This window comes from Artemia sp. Qi Xiang Cuo, chromosome 9 (genome assembly GCF_049724085.1).
Source record: "Artemia sp. Qi Xiang Cuo chromosome 9, ASM4972408v1, whole genome shotgun sequence".
Classification (NCBI taxonomy): Eukaryota; Metazoa; Arthropoda; class Branchiopoda; order Anostraca; family Artemiidae; genus Artemia; species Artemia sp. Qi Xiang Cuo.
Window position 1 is genome coordinate 54,705,064 of NC_142802.1, and position 13,637 is coordinate 54,718,700.

General features: G+C 34.2%; 2 protein-coding genes across 2 annotated transcripts in view; one reads left to right on the forward strand and one right to left on the reverse strand.

Moving 5' to 3' along the window:
• Positions 1 to 983, forward strand: part of Atu (Another transcription unit) — a 75,732-nt gene extending 74,749 nt beyond the window's left edge. The window contains exon 10 of the mRNA XM_089094721.1: positions 761 to 983. Coding sequence (XP_088950847.1) covers positions 761 to 921 — 161 coding nt within the window. The 3' untranslated portion in view covers positions 922 to 983. The remainder of the gene's footprint in view (positions 1 to 760) is intronic.
• An 803-nt stretch (positions 984 to 1,786) lies between these two features.
• Spec2 (CDC42 small effector protein Spec2) overlaps positions 1,787 to 13,637 on the reverse strand; it is a 42,623-nt gene continuing 30,772 nt past the window's right edge. Inside the window, exon 2 of the mRNA XM_089094722.1 lies at positions 1,787 to 2,129. Coding sequence (XP_088950848.1) covers positions 1,959 to 2,129 — 171 coding nt within the window. The 3' untranslated portion in view covers positions 1,787 to 1,958. The remainder of the gene's footprint in view (positions 2,130 to 13,637) is intronic.

A 13,637-nucleotide genomic window follows, 5' to 3' on the forward strand; every position in this document is an offset into this window, starting at 1 on the left:
AATATGATTCTGAAAAGTTAAGGATCGATAGTTAGGGATATATTTATTTTAAATATCTACTTATGCTATCGTCGTCTTTAGCGATGGGGGGGGGGATCTCCTGCTAGTAGGTGTAAGCCTACCTATTACTGACTTCCGATGCATTTGAAGACGCAAAAATTCGGTTCCCTGTCCGAAGAATGTTTCCTTGGATTCCTGACCAATGTGTTGCTCCTGCAACACTTTACGTTGCCTAGGTAACGCAAATAGTCTGGATTATAGTTCATTATTATTATATATATATATATATATATATATATATATATATATATATATATATATATATATATATATATATATATATATATATATATATATGCACCTTTGTCAAAGAATGATCGAAAGCTAAATCTGAAGGAAAAAAAGAAATATTTAAATTGATTTTAAACTCCGCTACTGTGGTATAAAAGGTTTTGGCTTCTATATATTAAATCATTGTCTTCTCGCAATAAAATACTCTCTTAAACAGGCTTTCAGCCCTACACTTTCCACCTTTGGCTAAAAGATTGATCTTAGCTTCTAATAATAAGCAAGCAGTCTATCTATTGATTGGTGCAAATTGGTGCAAATATTGGTGCAAAAGGAATAGCTATGCTTGAAGGAATAAAGAAAATTATATAGCCTAGCTGAAACAAAACTACACAGAAAATCATACTTCTATTTTAAGGTTGGGAGGGCAGTCTAACATAAGTTCATTGCCTAAGATCTGTCAAAATTATAGGTGAGTCACGGCAGCCGATTTATTCTTCGGACGAAGACGCTTCTGACATGGAAACACGCCGTGCCAAGCGGCTTGAGAGAGCCAAAGCAATTGTTGATAGCGATGAAGATGAAGGCGAAACTCCTGCATCTGGTGGAGCCAGCGAATCAGAGTCTGACTAGACGTAGATTTGAATTTTTATACGGTGTTGTCAGAATACGAATACATGCATTTTCTTTCTAAAGTTTTTTTTTTGCATATTCATCAACAATACTCCAGCAAGAAGTGATGAAAAACCTCACTGGAAATTCCTATTAATAATAAAACTTGCTTTGAACTTTTTTTTTGTCTTAAGCAGCGTCTTAACCTGCCTTTTCTCGTGAAGTGGGCCAAGTTACGGATAATTTCAATGAGTAGTCAAATGCGCCTAAACAGGGTTGGCCGAGCCCTTCCATTGCGGTTACGCTTTCATTGCTTTCAGTCTTATTTGGCGCTTTTGGCATGAAAAGACATACTGAACATGCTATGAAGTCTTAAAAAGACACTGCAATTATTCCCAAGTTGTTTTACAGTTGCTTTTGGATGGCGAAGTACTTCACTTGCCATTCCTGTGCAAGTTATCAGAAAAATGTGTATTTAATGGGTGATATAGTCCCCTTATTTTCCAAAAAAAATTTTACGAGCGATTTGAAGTACTATCACAAGACATCCCTAAATTAACGGTCAGTATACCCCTAGTGGACCCCAACGCCTCATAAAATATGAGAATTTGCAGAGTTAAAATTAATACTAATCAAAATAAAATCACAATCTTTGGCACCACTAACAGAAGGTCTAGAAGGGCTTCTACCCTATCTTGACTGGAATCAGCAGTGATCCGTTTTAAGCTGTTGTTCAATTTTGCAGCTCAAAGTCACCTTGTGATTTTGTAAATTGACAAGTTGTCTCAAGGACAGAGGTAACCCGAACTCAACCACATCTACGGTACTTATAAACACCCATGGCACATTACTGCTGATTAATAAAGAATTAAATCAAAGATACAAAATATGAGAATTTATTCATAAAAATATAAATTCAACAGAATATAAAGCAGTCAACATGCAATGAAAAGCAAGAAAATAAGTTATTTGTTACGTTTAAGTTCCAATAAATACAAAGTAAATAAAGCTCTTATAAACTCTCACAATGATAGAATAATAGGCCATGCTCCCCTGGGTTATTGAATAGACCTTAAGATTCTTCCGTTATAGCCCCCTTTGGATTCCATTTCAGTTTGAAGACTAGACAGGAAATTTTGGCTAAGCTTTACGTCTCCTGAGCCAACGTGGGATGTATGCACGAAATTTGTCGGTGGCCCAATCATGCTTCTATCAATTCGTGGTCGTCTCTAAAATAAAATGAGTGGAACGTGAAAATATAGCTACTAAGCATAATGGAATACGGGGTCAACTCCAAGATTGATATGAACGTTTATACCTGCCATAGCGGCGCAAAGGCAAAACTTCAGAGGTCTTTTCTCTCCCCAGGAAAACTTAAAATGTTGGCCACAAAATAAATATAGAAAAGAAATTTAAAAGAATTCTAAAGAAAAAGTTTTGACTTGACAGTGGAAACAAACTTAAAAATCAAATCAAGAAATTTCGGAATCATTTTTGTGATCCATTTTCAATGGAAAACCAAATAGTCTGAACATACATTTATACCGACTAATAAGAGGAAACCAATAAAGAAAAAAATTTACCAAACTTAGACCAGAAACAAGCTAATTATAACTTCGAATTATATTGCTATCTGTTGAAAAAGGGTTCCAGAATTGATCCCAAAATATTCAGATTTTAATTCAAGTGTTGTTTTAAATATTAAAAAAATAAATAAAAAATAATCCCGTCTTTCGGATTTTGTTTCTATATTCCTCAAGGAAAGACATATGGTTTTTGAAGTAAATCAGGCTAAAAATACACTCCTTGCACCCCCTCCCAACACGAGATAAACTGATTGCACAGACCAAAGACTGCAACTATCTTTACTGGGGTCCCACATATCCACCCCTCCCGGAAAAATCTGAGCAGTCAAAATAAAATCAATACAAGTAAAAAGAATGAAGAAAAGAGTATAATTGTAGATTAGCTATTATAAAGGATGGTGGGTTATTGTGAGGGTACCAGATACCTAAAAGAACACATTTCAATGCCCAACAAATTATTAAATCTCCAAGAACCTTCAGGTAAATAGGGGAAGGGGTGTGTGTGGAGGGGGAGGAGGAATGAATTCCTTATCGCTTCATTTGACTAAGTCTGAAAAAGGCTGCTGTAGAGTAAAAACCCCCTACTTATTTGAAAAAAATGTCTCTGACATTTATTTTAAAGCTTCATTTAACTAAACTAATTTGCTTCATATTTCATAAAGTTATACGCAATGATGTGTAAGTGCGCATCAGCTATTAAGAATGAGGAGCGGTGGGTCACTTGGCAGGCGTGGGGGGGGGGGGCAGAGGCCTCAAAGAGTGCATTTTAATGCCGAGATATCCTAATCCTCATTGAACCTTCAGATAATGTAGAATGAGTTCTAGAGAAGGGGAGGGGTAGAAATTTATACTAATCCTTCTTGATTCCGGGAATATTTCTGGTCAACGCTTTTATTATTGGTGCGGAGGGGGGGGGGGTAATATTGCTCCTCCTATGCAACAGTCTTTTTCTATGTAGTAAAAAATATTATCTTCATAGGTAAACCAGCGCAAAGATGGAAAAGACAAGGCATCATGAGCCTCACCCAGAAATTTCTTAGGGTCGGGGGGGGGGGGGGAATCCTACCATGAACTTTGTTTTTAGCAATTTTAAACGGTAATATTTCTCTTTTCCTATTTATATGCAATGTTTCAATGTATTTACACATATGTATAATGTATTTAAGCATCAGAGTACCCTATTGTAGAGGTCACAATGACTTCAGCCGCTAGAAGATCAAAAGTCACACAGTATTTCAATCTATATGAACAATAGCACCCCTCTCCATTTACCCAAAATTCCGTAGTAAAAATACTATTGAGGACTTGTTCAACAAAACTATGATACATAGAAAATTATGACTAAATGTTTAAAGTTTGCCCTGGAAAATGACTGCTGAAACACACAAGGGCCATTGACTTGGAATAACAAGCTTACTGAAAGGACTAAAAAGCATTATGGTAACCCTTTCGTGTTTTGGGGGACTTTGGGTTGAGTTATAATAATAGGGGAAGATAAACGTTGAAGGAATTAGTTTGCTTGCTTATTTGAAGCTAGTTTGCCCGTAGCATGCTGCTGCGATCTCAAAAGAAAGAAAATCCCCCCCTGCAGTAAACTATCCCTCCGTATAAAATTTCTCCTGTGGAAAACTCTGCCTCCACTGAAAATTCCCCCAGGACACTCTCCCAGCAGAAACTTCTCGCCGGCGTATTAATAACGATCGTATTTTAAATTTAAAAATACTTGAAAAATTCCTCTTGTGGACGATTCATCCCCCCAAAATTCCCCCCCCCGCGGAAAAATCTTCCTTAGAACCCCCTGGAGGATTCCCCCGCGGAAATGTCCCCATCCCTCAGCAAAAATTCCTCCCTCGAAAATTATCCCCATATATTTTTATATCACGTAATAAAAATATACGAATATAGAAGTTCATTACGTAAGTTACGTCAGAACAAAATTTCTAGAAAGCCGTTTAGCCAAAAAAAAATTAATTAACATGCAAATTTCGTTTTTATTATTCATCTACGTACATTGAGCCAAAATAAAAGCTGCATTAATTCAAAAACGTTCAGAAATTAAATAAAAAAACAAATTTTGTTTTAACTGAAAGTAAGGAGCGACATTAAAACTTAAAACGAACAGAAATTATTCCATATATGGAGGGGCTGTCCCCTCCTCAACGCCTCGCTCTTTACGCTAAAGTTTTTCATTGTTTTAAAAAATAAAGTTGTGAGACAGACTCAAACTTTAGCGTAAAGAGCGAGGCGTTGAGGAGGAGAGAGCCCCTTTTATATATGGAATAATTTCTGTGCGCTTTAAGTTTTGATGTTGCTGCTTACTTTCAGTTGAAAAAATTGTTGTTTTATATTTGATTTTGAGAAAAAGTCGAACTAGAGCGTGAAAAGCGAAGAGTTGAGGAGGTATAAACCCTCCTTATATACGGAATAATTCCTCTTCGTTCTAAGTTTTAATGTTGCTAATTAATTTCAATTGAAAAAAAACTTGTTTTCTTTTGCTTAATTTTCGGTCATTTTTTAATCAGGCCCAGGCCTAACCAAGATATTGCTAAATTGATTGGCAGTGCCCCGCTTTTTCATTTTTTCTGTTTAAGAATTAAAATACTGAAGTAGTTAAAATTTTGGACATAATTTGAATATTTAGTCATCAATTTCAAGGATAATTGGGCATTAAAATCCACTCTTTGAGACAATTGTCCCCTCACTATAAAATTACCCCATGCCACCCCTTCACAATAGCTAATGCGCACTTACACATCACAGCAGGGTTGCTACCATGGCCTGGAAGAATTTACTAAATCTGAGAGGAAAAATTTACTAAATTGTATCTGTTTTTACTAAATACTAAAAAAAATTTTTGCGCATTTTCACCACCAAGCATCAAATTTTACTATAGGAGGATAATCACTATGATTTTCACAATATTTTTTCTTTTTTTCTTCTTTTTTTCTTCTTTTCTTTCGTTTTCATAGTATAATTAAAAATTCTGGAAACCTATAAGTTCATATATATATATATATATATATATATATATATATATATATATATATATATATATATATATATATATATATATATATATATATATATATATATATATATATATATATATATATATATATATATATATATATATATATATATATGTTATAATGGTATATTTTTACTTACTTTTAATTTCTCTCAGCAGGCTCCTTTTTTCTCAATAAAAATTTTTAAACTGAGGAGAATCACCTAATCACCTTTTGTTTTGATTCCAATAGATTCCCAATCATCCCAAATCCAAGTGTCATTATAGCTTAATTTTTAGTTGGTAAGATTTGATACACAGAAAGCTGATTTTGTCGACCTTTAGACGCCGGAAGTGAATTGTCTGCTTATGAAAATAGGTGACTGCTTCTGAGACAGACAAGCAAAATTGTAAATTGTAAAACAGACAAGCAAAAATTTTAAATTGTCATATTATGTCCTACAATTTTTTTTCCCTGAATTAAAGGTAAATAAAAAAAAAGTTTTGTTTACTATAAATCATGACTTTTTACTAGATTCCGGGAAATTTACTAGATCCTCTAAATTTACTAGATTTATTTTTCTTTTACTAGATCTAGTAAAATCCTACTGACGGTGGCAACCCTGCATCACTGTATACAATTTTATGAAAGAAGAAGCAAATCAGTTTAGTTAAACGAAGCCTTAAAACAAACATCAGAAACAATTTTCTGCAATAAGAAGGGAGGCGTCATCCCGCAGCACCATTATTCAGACTTATTCTAAATGAAGGGAGATGAGATGTCAATTTCTAACGCCTCCCCCCTACATCCATTCTTATATTTGTCTGAGGGCTTATGGAGAGTTAGACAATTTGGGCATTGGAATGCACTTTTTCAAGTATCTGCCCCCTTCCTCGTCAATACATTGACCCACAACCCACTTCATTATAGCTGATGCGCAATATTATGCATGACTAAATATATTGTCATGAAAAATAAAGCGTGAAAACCCCTCTCATTGGTTTTTGCTGCAAAAACCACTCCCCCCTCCGCCCCCATTTTTGCAAAAAAAATTGTTTAAAAGGGAATAAAAAAATATACAATGATTAAAGAGCTATTATATTTATTTCAAAATTGTAAACTTTCCATACAATGTAGTAACTGTTAACTTAAAAAAAAAAAAAAAAAAAAAGTTTGGTAAAAATGTTCGTGGTAACAAACTGTAAGCAGTGGTGGCGCGTCCACTAAGTAAACCAGGCGGCGGCCTAGGGCGGTAACCTGGGAAGGGCGGCAAAATGGAAAAAATTCAGAATGAAAATTTATGAATATATTCATTCTTGTTAATATAATAATTTTAATTTTCGTCCTCGTTCAATTTACAGGGAATATAATTTATTGATTTTGTATTATTATTGTACTTTACAGTTTAATTCTTGCCAGTTAATTAAAAGTTTACTAAATAAAGATAGAACTGTAGTTCCTGAAGAAAAGTCTTTAGTATATCTTGGCCTTCCTTATGGCAAAACTCTGATACAAAACACCTCATAATCCATAGCATCAAAGAAAAAATTAGAAAGACATATGGAGCACTTGCCCGAGTCAGAGGTCAGTTCGACCGACGTACACTAGGTCACCTTTATAACACTTTCTTTAGCCCACATATTTTATTTTAGGCAAAATTATTTTTTTAAACAATAAAAAACTTTAGCTTAAAGAGGGAGGTGTTGAGGAGAGGACAGTCCCTTTCATATACGGAGTAATTTCTGTTCGTTTTAAGTTTTAATGTTGCTCCTTACTTTCAGCTAAAAAAAAAAAAATTATTTAATTTTTGAACGTTTTTGAATTATTGGATATTTTGATTTTGGTTCACAGTACATGAATAATTAAAAAAAAAAATGCATATTAATTTTACTTTTATTTGGTTAAATGGCTTTCTCGAAAGTTGTTTAATTTTATTTACGAACGTTTTTATTAGTAATAAATATACGTAACTTACGAATTAACTTAAGTAACAATCTTCTATATTCATATATTTTTAATACGTATATTAAAGGGTTCGCCACCTAGTCAATACTTCGCTCTTTACGCTAAAGTTCAAATTTTGTTCCAATTCTTAAAAATTACCCCTTAATCACAAAGGCCGTTAATTAGAATAAATAGCTCTAATGACAGTACTAAAAAATCTTTGGCTTAAAGAGCGTGGTGTTGACTAGGGGGCGAACCCAATCATATACGTAATAATTTTTAAATTTTGTTTTAAATTCTTTTAAATTTCGTTTTAAATTTCGTTTTAAATTTTGATGTTCCTCCTTACTTTCAGTTAAAAAACTTGTTTGTTTTTTTATATAATTTCTGATTGTTTTTTTTAAATAATGCTGGGAAATCCGGCACCCCCTTCATAGCAATGTCCCTTCCCCCATGGAAAGATCCTCCCACATAACCCCTGACCCCCCTCCCCTCTACCAGAAAAATCCCCCCTGAAAACGTCTGTATACTTCCCAATAACCAATACTCTATGTAAACATTGGGTAAAGTCCATAACTTTCAGCCCTCCCCCCGGAGACTTTGGGGGATTAAGTCATACAAAAGACATATTTATTATATTTTCGACCATGCTGAACAAAATGGCTATCTCAAAGTTTTGATCGGGTGACTTTGGGAAAAAATGAGCTTGGGAGGGGGCCTAGTTGCTCTCCAGTTTTTTTGGTCACTTAAAAAGGGCACTGCGACTTTTAATTTCCGTTCGAATGAGCCTCTTACGATATTCTAGGACCACTGGGTCGATATGATCACCCCTGGAAAAAAAAACTACAATGTGTAGTAAACTTCTACATATAATATCTTAAATTTCAGGTAGATATTGTTCGTTATAATGGCTGAAAGAAAAAGACTATAATAATAATAATAATTTATTTAAACCCTCTATAACAAGAATTATAAAAATTCTGAAAAGAGGAGTAAGGGGAGAGAAAAAGGGAAAAAAGATTTACAAAACACACAGACTTGAAAATACAAAACAAGAAAAATACGATAAATGAACAAAGAAAAAAATAGGACAAACTCAATCATAAAAAGAGTAAGAAATACTAACATTCAACACACTATAAAATACCTCCCTCACCCCCTCCCCATTTAACAATGGGGGGTGGGAGGGATTTTTATTAAAATGGCTTGCATTTTTAGGTGTAATTTTCATTAAGATTGCTTGAAGTGTTCCTCCCCTTTTTCGAAAATCAGGTAAATTTTCTCAGGCTCACAGCTTTTCATGGATAACATTAAAATTAAATAAATTCTATATATTTGAAATCAGCATAAAAAGTCAATTCTTTTGATGCATCAACTGTCATCAAAATTCCGTTTTTTAGATTTTTGGTTACTATTGGCCTGAGTCACCCCTAACTTACAGTTTGTTACAACGAACTGTTTGAAATTTTATCTTAACACTCACAAATCTAGATTTAGCTTACAAAACTAAATCCATGTTTCACAATTATAACAATAATAATAATACTTATTTATTTTACAGAAATTTAAATATAGAAATTTGTTTTTGGCGTTTTTCTTTGTAAGCTTTTCACAACAAATAAAATTCGATACAAATGTTCTGCAAGGCTGGGTAAGATCTTTAAACAAATTAAATCTAATGAATGAGCTCCAGTCTCTCAAATTAGCTTGCCATGGCTGGAGTTAACTATTGAATGGCAGGAAGTGTCATGAAAATGCTCCACTTCTAACCCGACATGAGTAACCTATGTCAAGGCACCACCTCAAACAATAAGCATGGACATAAGGTATTTCAACTCTATTACCCATCCAAGGAATGCACTGGCCTTTGGAGTCCCTTGGCCTTTATTGGGCTAAACTACCGACAAAGCGTATTTTACCTGTTTACAATCCATTAAATATATATATATATATATATATATATATATGGTCCCAAATATATATATATATATACGGTCCCAAGTATATATATATATATATGATATCATATATATATATATATATACGGTCCCATAGTATATATATATATATATATATATATATATATATATATATATATATATATATATATACATGGGTCCCAATATACTATCATGGACATGCCTGCCTTTATTGGATATTTGCTGCCTCGAGCCCAGCGGCAAAACCACTCGGCCCCTGCACTGAGCATGCAGCAAGCTTCTATGTATGGATTCTCACTGACGCTTGTCTTCTAACCGCAGACAATTTGAGACATTTTGCTGTCTTTTCATACTGCAGTCTTTTCAAAGATATTTGATTATAAAAGCCCGATTTCTAACACTGATATCTACTAAGCTTCAAACTTTTGGTTTTCTTTGTTAAGGTTTTTAAATTGTTGTAATCGCTTGTCAAAATATATACAAATATTTTTCCAATTACCAGCCACCACCTGGCACTCGGCACACGGCAGACTTTTATATATGGACTCTCATTGTTGCTTGTCTTCTAAGCACAGATAATTTGCTTTCTTTTCATACTGCAGTCTTTTCAAAGATATTTAATAATTAAATCAACCCTGATTTGTCACAACAATATCTACTAAACTTCAAACTTTTGATTTTCTTTTTTACGGTTTTTGAATTATTGTAATCCCTTGTTAAAATAGATACAAATATTTTTGCAACTACCGATTCTTTGCTCTTTATGCAATTTAACGTCTTTTCATACTAGGTCTTTTCAAAGATAATTTAAAAACTTTCCGCACAATTGGTTTTTGAAAGATAATTAAAGAGCTCCATTAAGCCAAATATGAGCTGAAATAAAGTCAAATAATCTTCCAAGCGAAGAACTACCATAATTCACTATCAATAAATAAATGAAACTCAAAACGAACAGAAATTACAATAAATAGCCAAGTCAAACTTAAAACGAGTAAAAATTAACATTAGTATGGCTGATAACCCCCATGCCTTGTCAAGACCAGAACATAATTTGCACTTTACTGAAAGAAGAAAAAAATGAATGACTGTGGATTGTCAGTTTAACTGACATATAGTGATATTTATTGCTTAGAGTTTTGATAATTTCTTATTTATGAAAGTAAAAAAATTGAAAACATTCAAAACGTGTTTTGTTTTCAGTAAAGCACAAACTATGTTCTGGTTTTGAGAAGGCATGGTGGTTATTACTTGTACTAATGTTAATTTTTGCTCGTTTTGAGTTTGACTGAGCTATTTATTTTAATTTTTGTTCGTTTTTAAATTCATTTATTTATTGACGGTGATTTGTGGTAATTTTATGCTTGGAATATTATTTGACTTTATTTCCACTCATTTTTGGCTTAATGGAGCTCTTTACTTTTCTTTGAAAAACTTATTTTGTGGAAGTAGATTTTTAAATTAATTTCTGTTCGTTTTTTATTGATATAGTCTTTTTCAAGAAAAAAAAAAAAAAATTTTATATCTTTTCGTTTTTTTCTGTAACGAATCCATAGTTTGGATTGTTATTTGTAAGTAGAAAAAACTTTTCAAACAATTTTCAATCCTGACATAAACAGTACTTTTTAATTTAATTTTATAACACCTCAAGTTGACCTGAAAAACAAAACAATATCATTCCCAAAAGATTCTTTCTATGCTCTTTGACAAACTGGATAAACTTACACTCTTTTTATTTGTTTAAAAATGTAAGAGCAGAAGTAGTAATAGTATTAGCCCCAAAAGTTTTAACTTAGTATTACCTGTCCTTCTTGATATATTGCTGAGGTGTCTTCTTAGCAACCATAAACACAATGCCTTTTAATTTGGTTTAAGGCAACACTTAGTTTTAAAGCATAATGGGCCAATTGCGTGATTGTGGTTGGTTGATATACCCAATCAAGGAGGCACACTTGTGCCTCTATAAAGAGGCGACCCACCACAATGTTAAGCGATTTCCAGTCCTAGCGGTCGCAGAAGGACAATGGTAACCACATTTTCTATCCCAAGCTCCGACTCAGAAACATGCAAAATTTCATCCTCTTCCGACTTTATCTTCATGGGTAAAAGTGGGCCAGAAGTTTCAACCCTCCGACCACAGCCCCCCTTTAACGTTGTCCGATAGGGTTGAAATTTAGAGGTTAAGCTTTTCTAGGGTTCGGGAGCTTATCCTTAAAATTTCAGCTCAATCCAATATTTTCCAATAAACAAATATAGCCACTTAAAGTTCAAATTTTTTTTTTCTTGGCCACGCCTACAGGCCACAGTTGGCAACTGATCATGGTGAATGAGGACTTGTTCAAAGCAGAATTCGACCTCTTAGGGCCTTTTGGTATTTTCAGACCGAAAAAAACATCCCCCGAATTTACATTTACGAAAAACCTCGTTTTCCTATAAGAACCCGCTATAAGCGGGCTCTATCGTTTTCCTATAAGAGCCCGCAAGCCCGCAAGCTGTCAAATCAGCTAACAGTTAGTCAAGCAATAATAAGTAATAAACTGTACAAAAACGTGCAGAAATTATTTGAAAAAAAACTGCGTTTTCTAAAGAGTTAAAGAGGCTGAGTTACAAGGTCGAACCTTAAAACGTACAGGGATTAGGAGGCACAGTTGGGCGGCTGCCGCCCCCCAAACCCCCCGCTTTCGCAGCCTTTAAAAAAAGAAAGTGTTTTAAACTGAAAGTAAGGAGCGACATTAAATCTTAAAACGAACAGAAATTATTCCGTATATGAAAGGGGCTGTGCCCTCCTCAACGCCTCGCTCTTTACGCTAAAGTTTGACTTTCTCACAACTCTTTTTTTTAAACAATAAAAACTTTGGCGTAAAGAGCGAGGCGTTGAGAAGGGCACAGCCCCTTTCATATACGGAATAATTTCTGTTCGTTTTAAGATTTAATGTCGCTCCTCAGTTTAAAACACTTCCTTTTTTTTTAAAGGCTGCGAAAGCGGGGGGTTTGGGGGGCGGCAGCCGCCCAACTGTGCCTCCTAATCCCTGTACGTTTTAAGGTTCGACCTTGTAACTCAGCCTCTTTAACTCTTTAGAAAACGTAGTTTTTTTTCAAATAATATCCCTAAAGACATAGTTGCTGGATTGTTCTACTATGCTGAACAAAATGGCTGTGTCAAAATGTTGACTGGATGCATTTGGAAAATGTATGGGCTTGAGAGAAAGGGTGTTTGCCCTTCAATCTCTATTTACTCTTAAAAAGGGCACCAGCACTTTTAATTTTGAATCGAATGAGCTCCTTTAAAATCTTAATGATATTGCAAGCTATTATAGAGTGGTGCTGCCAATGATGTTGCTTATATGCCCTTTTGAAAACCTGCATGCACACAGTTTTTTTTATCTAATTGAAACTCCTAAACTTTCCCTAAAAGTTTAACCTTCATACCCTTAGCATCATTAGTTACAGTAGCCTAACTGTAGTGGTAGTATTAAAAGCATACACATAGCACCTTCTGGCTAGTTCAAAATCACCCAAAACTTTCTCTTAAAGGTCTAACTTAATGATATAACTTGTTCTTCAGATATTTCTTTGTCACCTTTTTGAAAGTCCTTATGCTCATAGTTTGTTTTGATTTAGTTCAACATCCATCTAAATATTCCTTAAAAGCTTCAACTTAATACCCTTCGATTCCACAGTAGCAACAGTTGTAGCAGCATTGGCAGCAGTATGCACATAGCATACTTTTGGTTTCCTCAACATCCCCTTCAACACATGCTGAAATTTTCAGCTTAATACCATCAACCATTCCTGAACCATTTCTGATGCATCCGCTAGACAACCTGTGTGGGCATATTATGTTTCGAATTAGTTCCATTTGATTTCTATATATGCCAAATTTTTCACCTGACTATCATTAGCTATAATAGCAGTAGAAGTAGCATTAGCAGTAGAATTAACTGAGTAGGGTGATCTTGGGTAAGTCCGAAACCGGGGTAACTCTGTCACCCCCGTTGAACCTGATTCAGTGAAGACAGAAATCTTTGGTTTTGTACTTCATTTTCTTCCTTTGGCTTGGTACTTGACAACAGTGTTCAGTATTGCCGCCATTTTTAACCCCTCTTGTGGTGACGAAATTTTGAAATTTCGAGGAGGGCATCTTTGCTGGCATCTTTGCTGAGGTGGGTAGTAATTTTTAACTGATAGTGCATAAAACTAAGGAGAGAATGGAATGATTGTAAATAGCTGATGAGTTAATAGGATAGTTGAAGAATTTACTG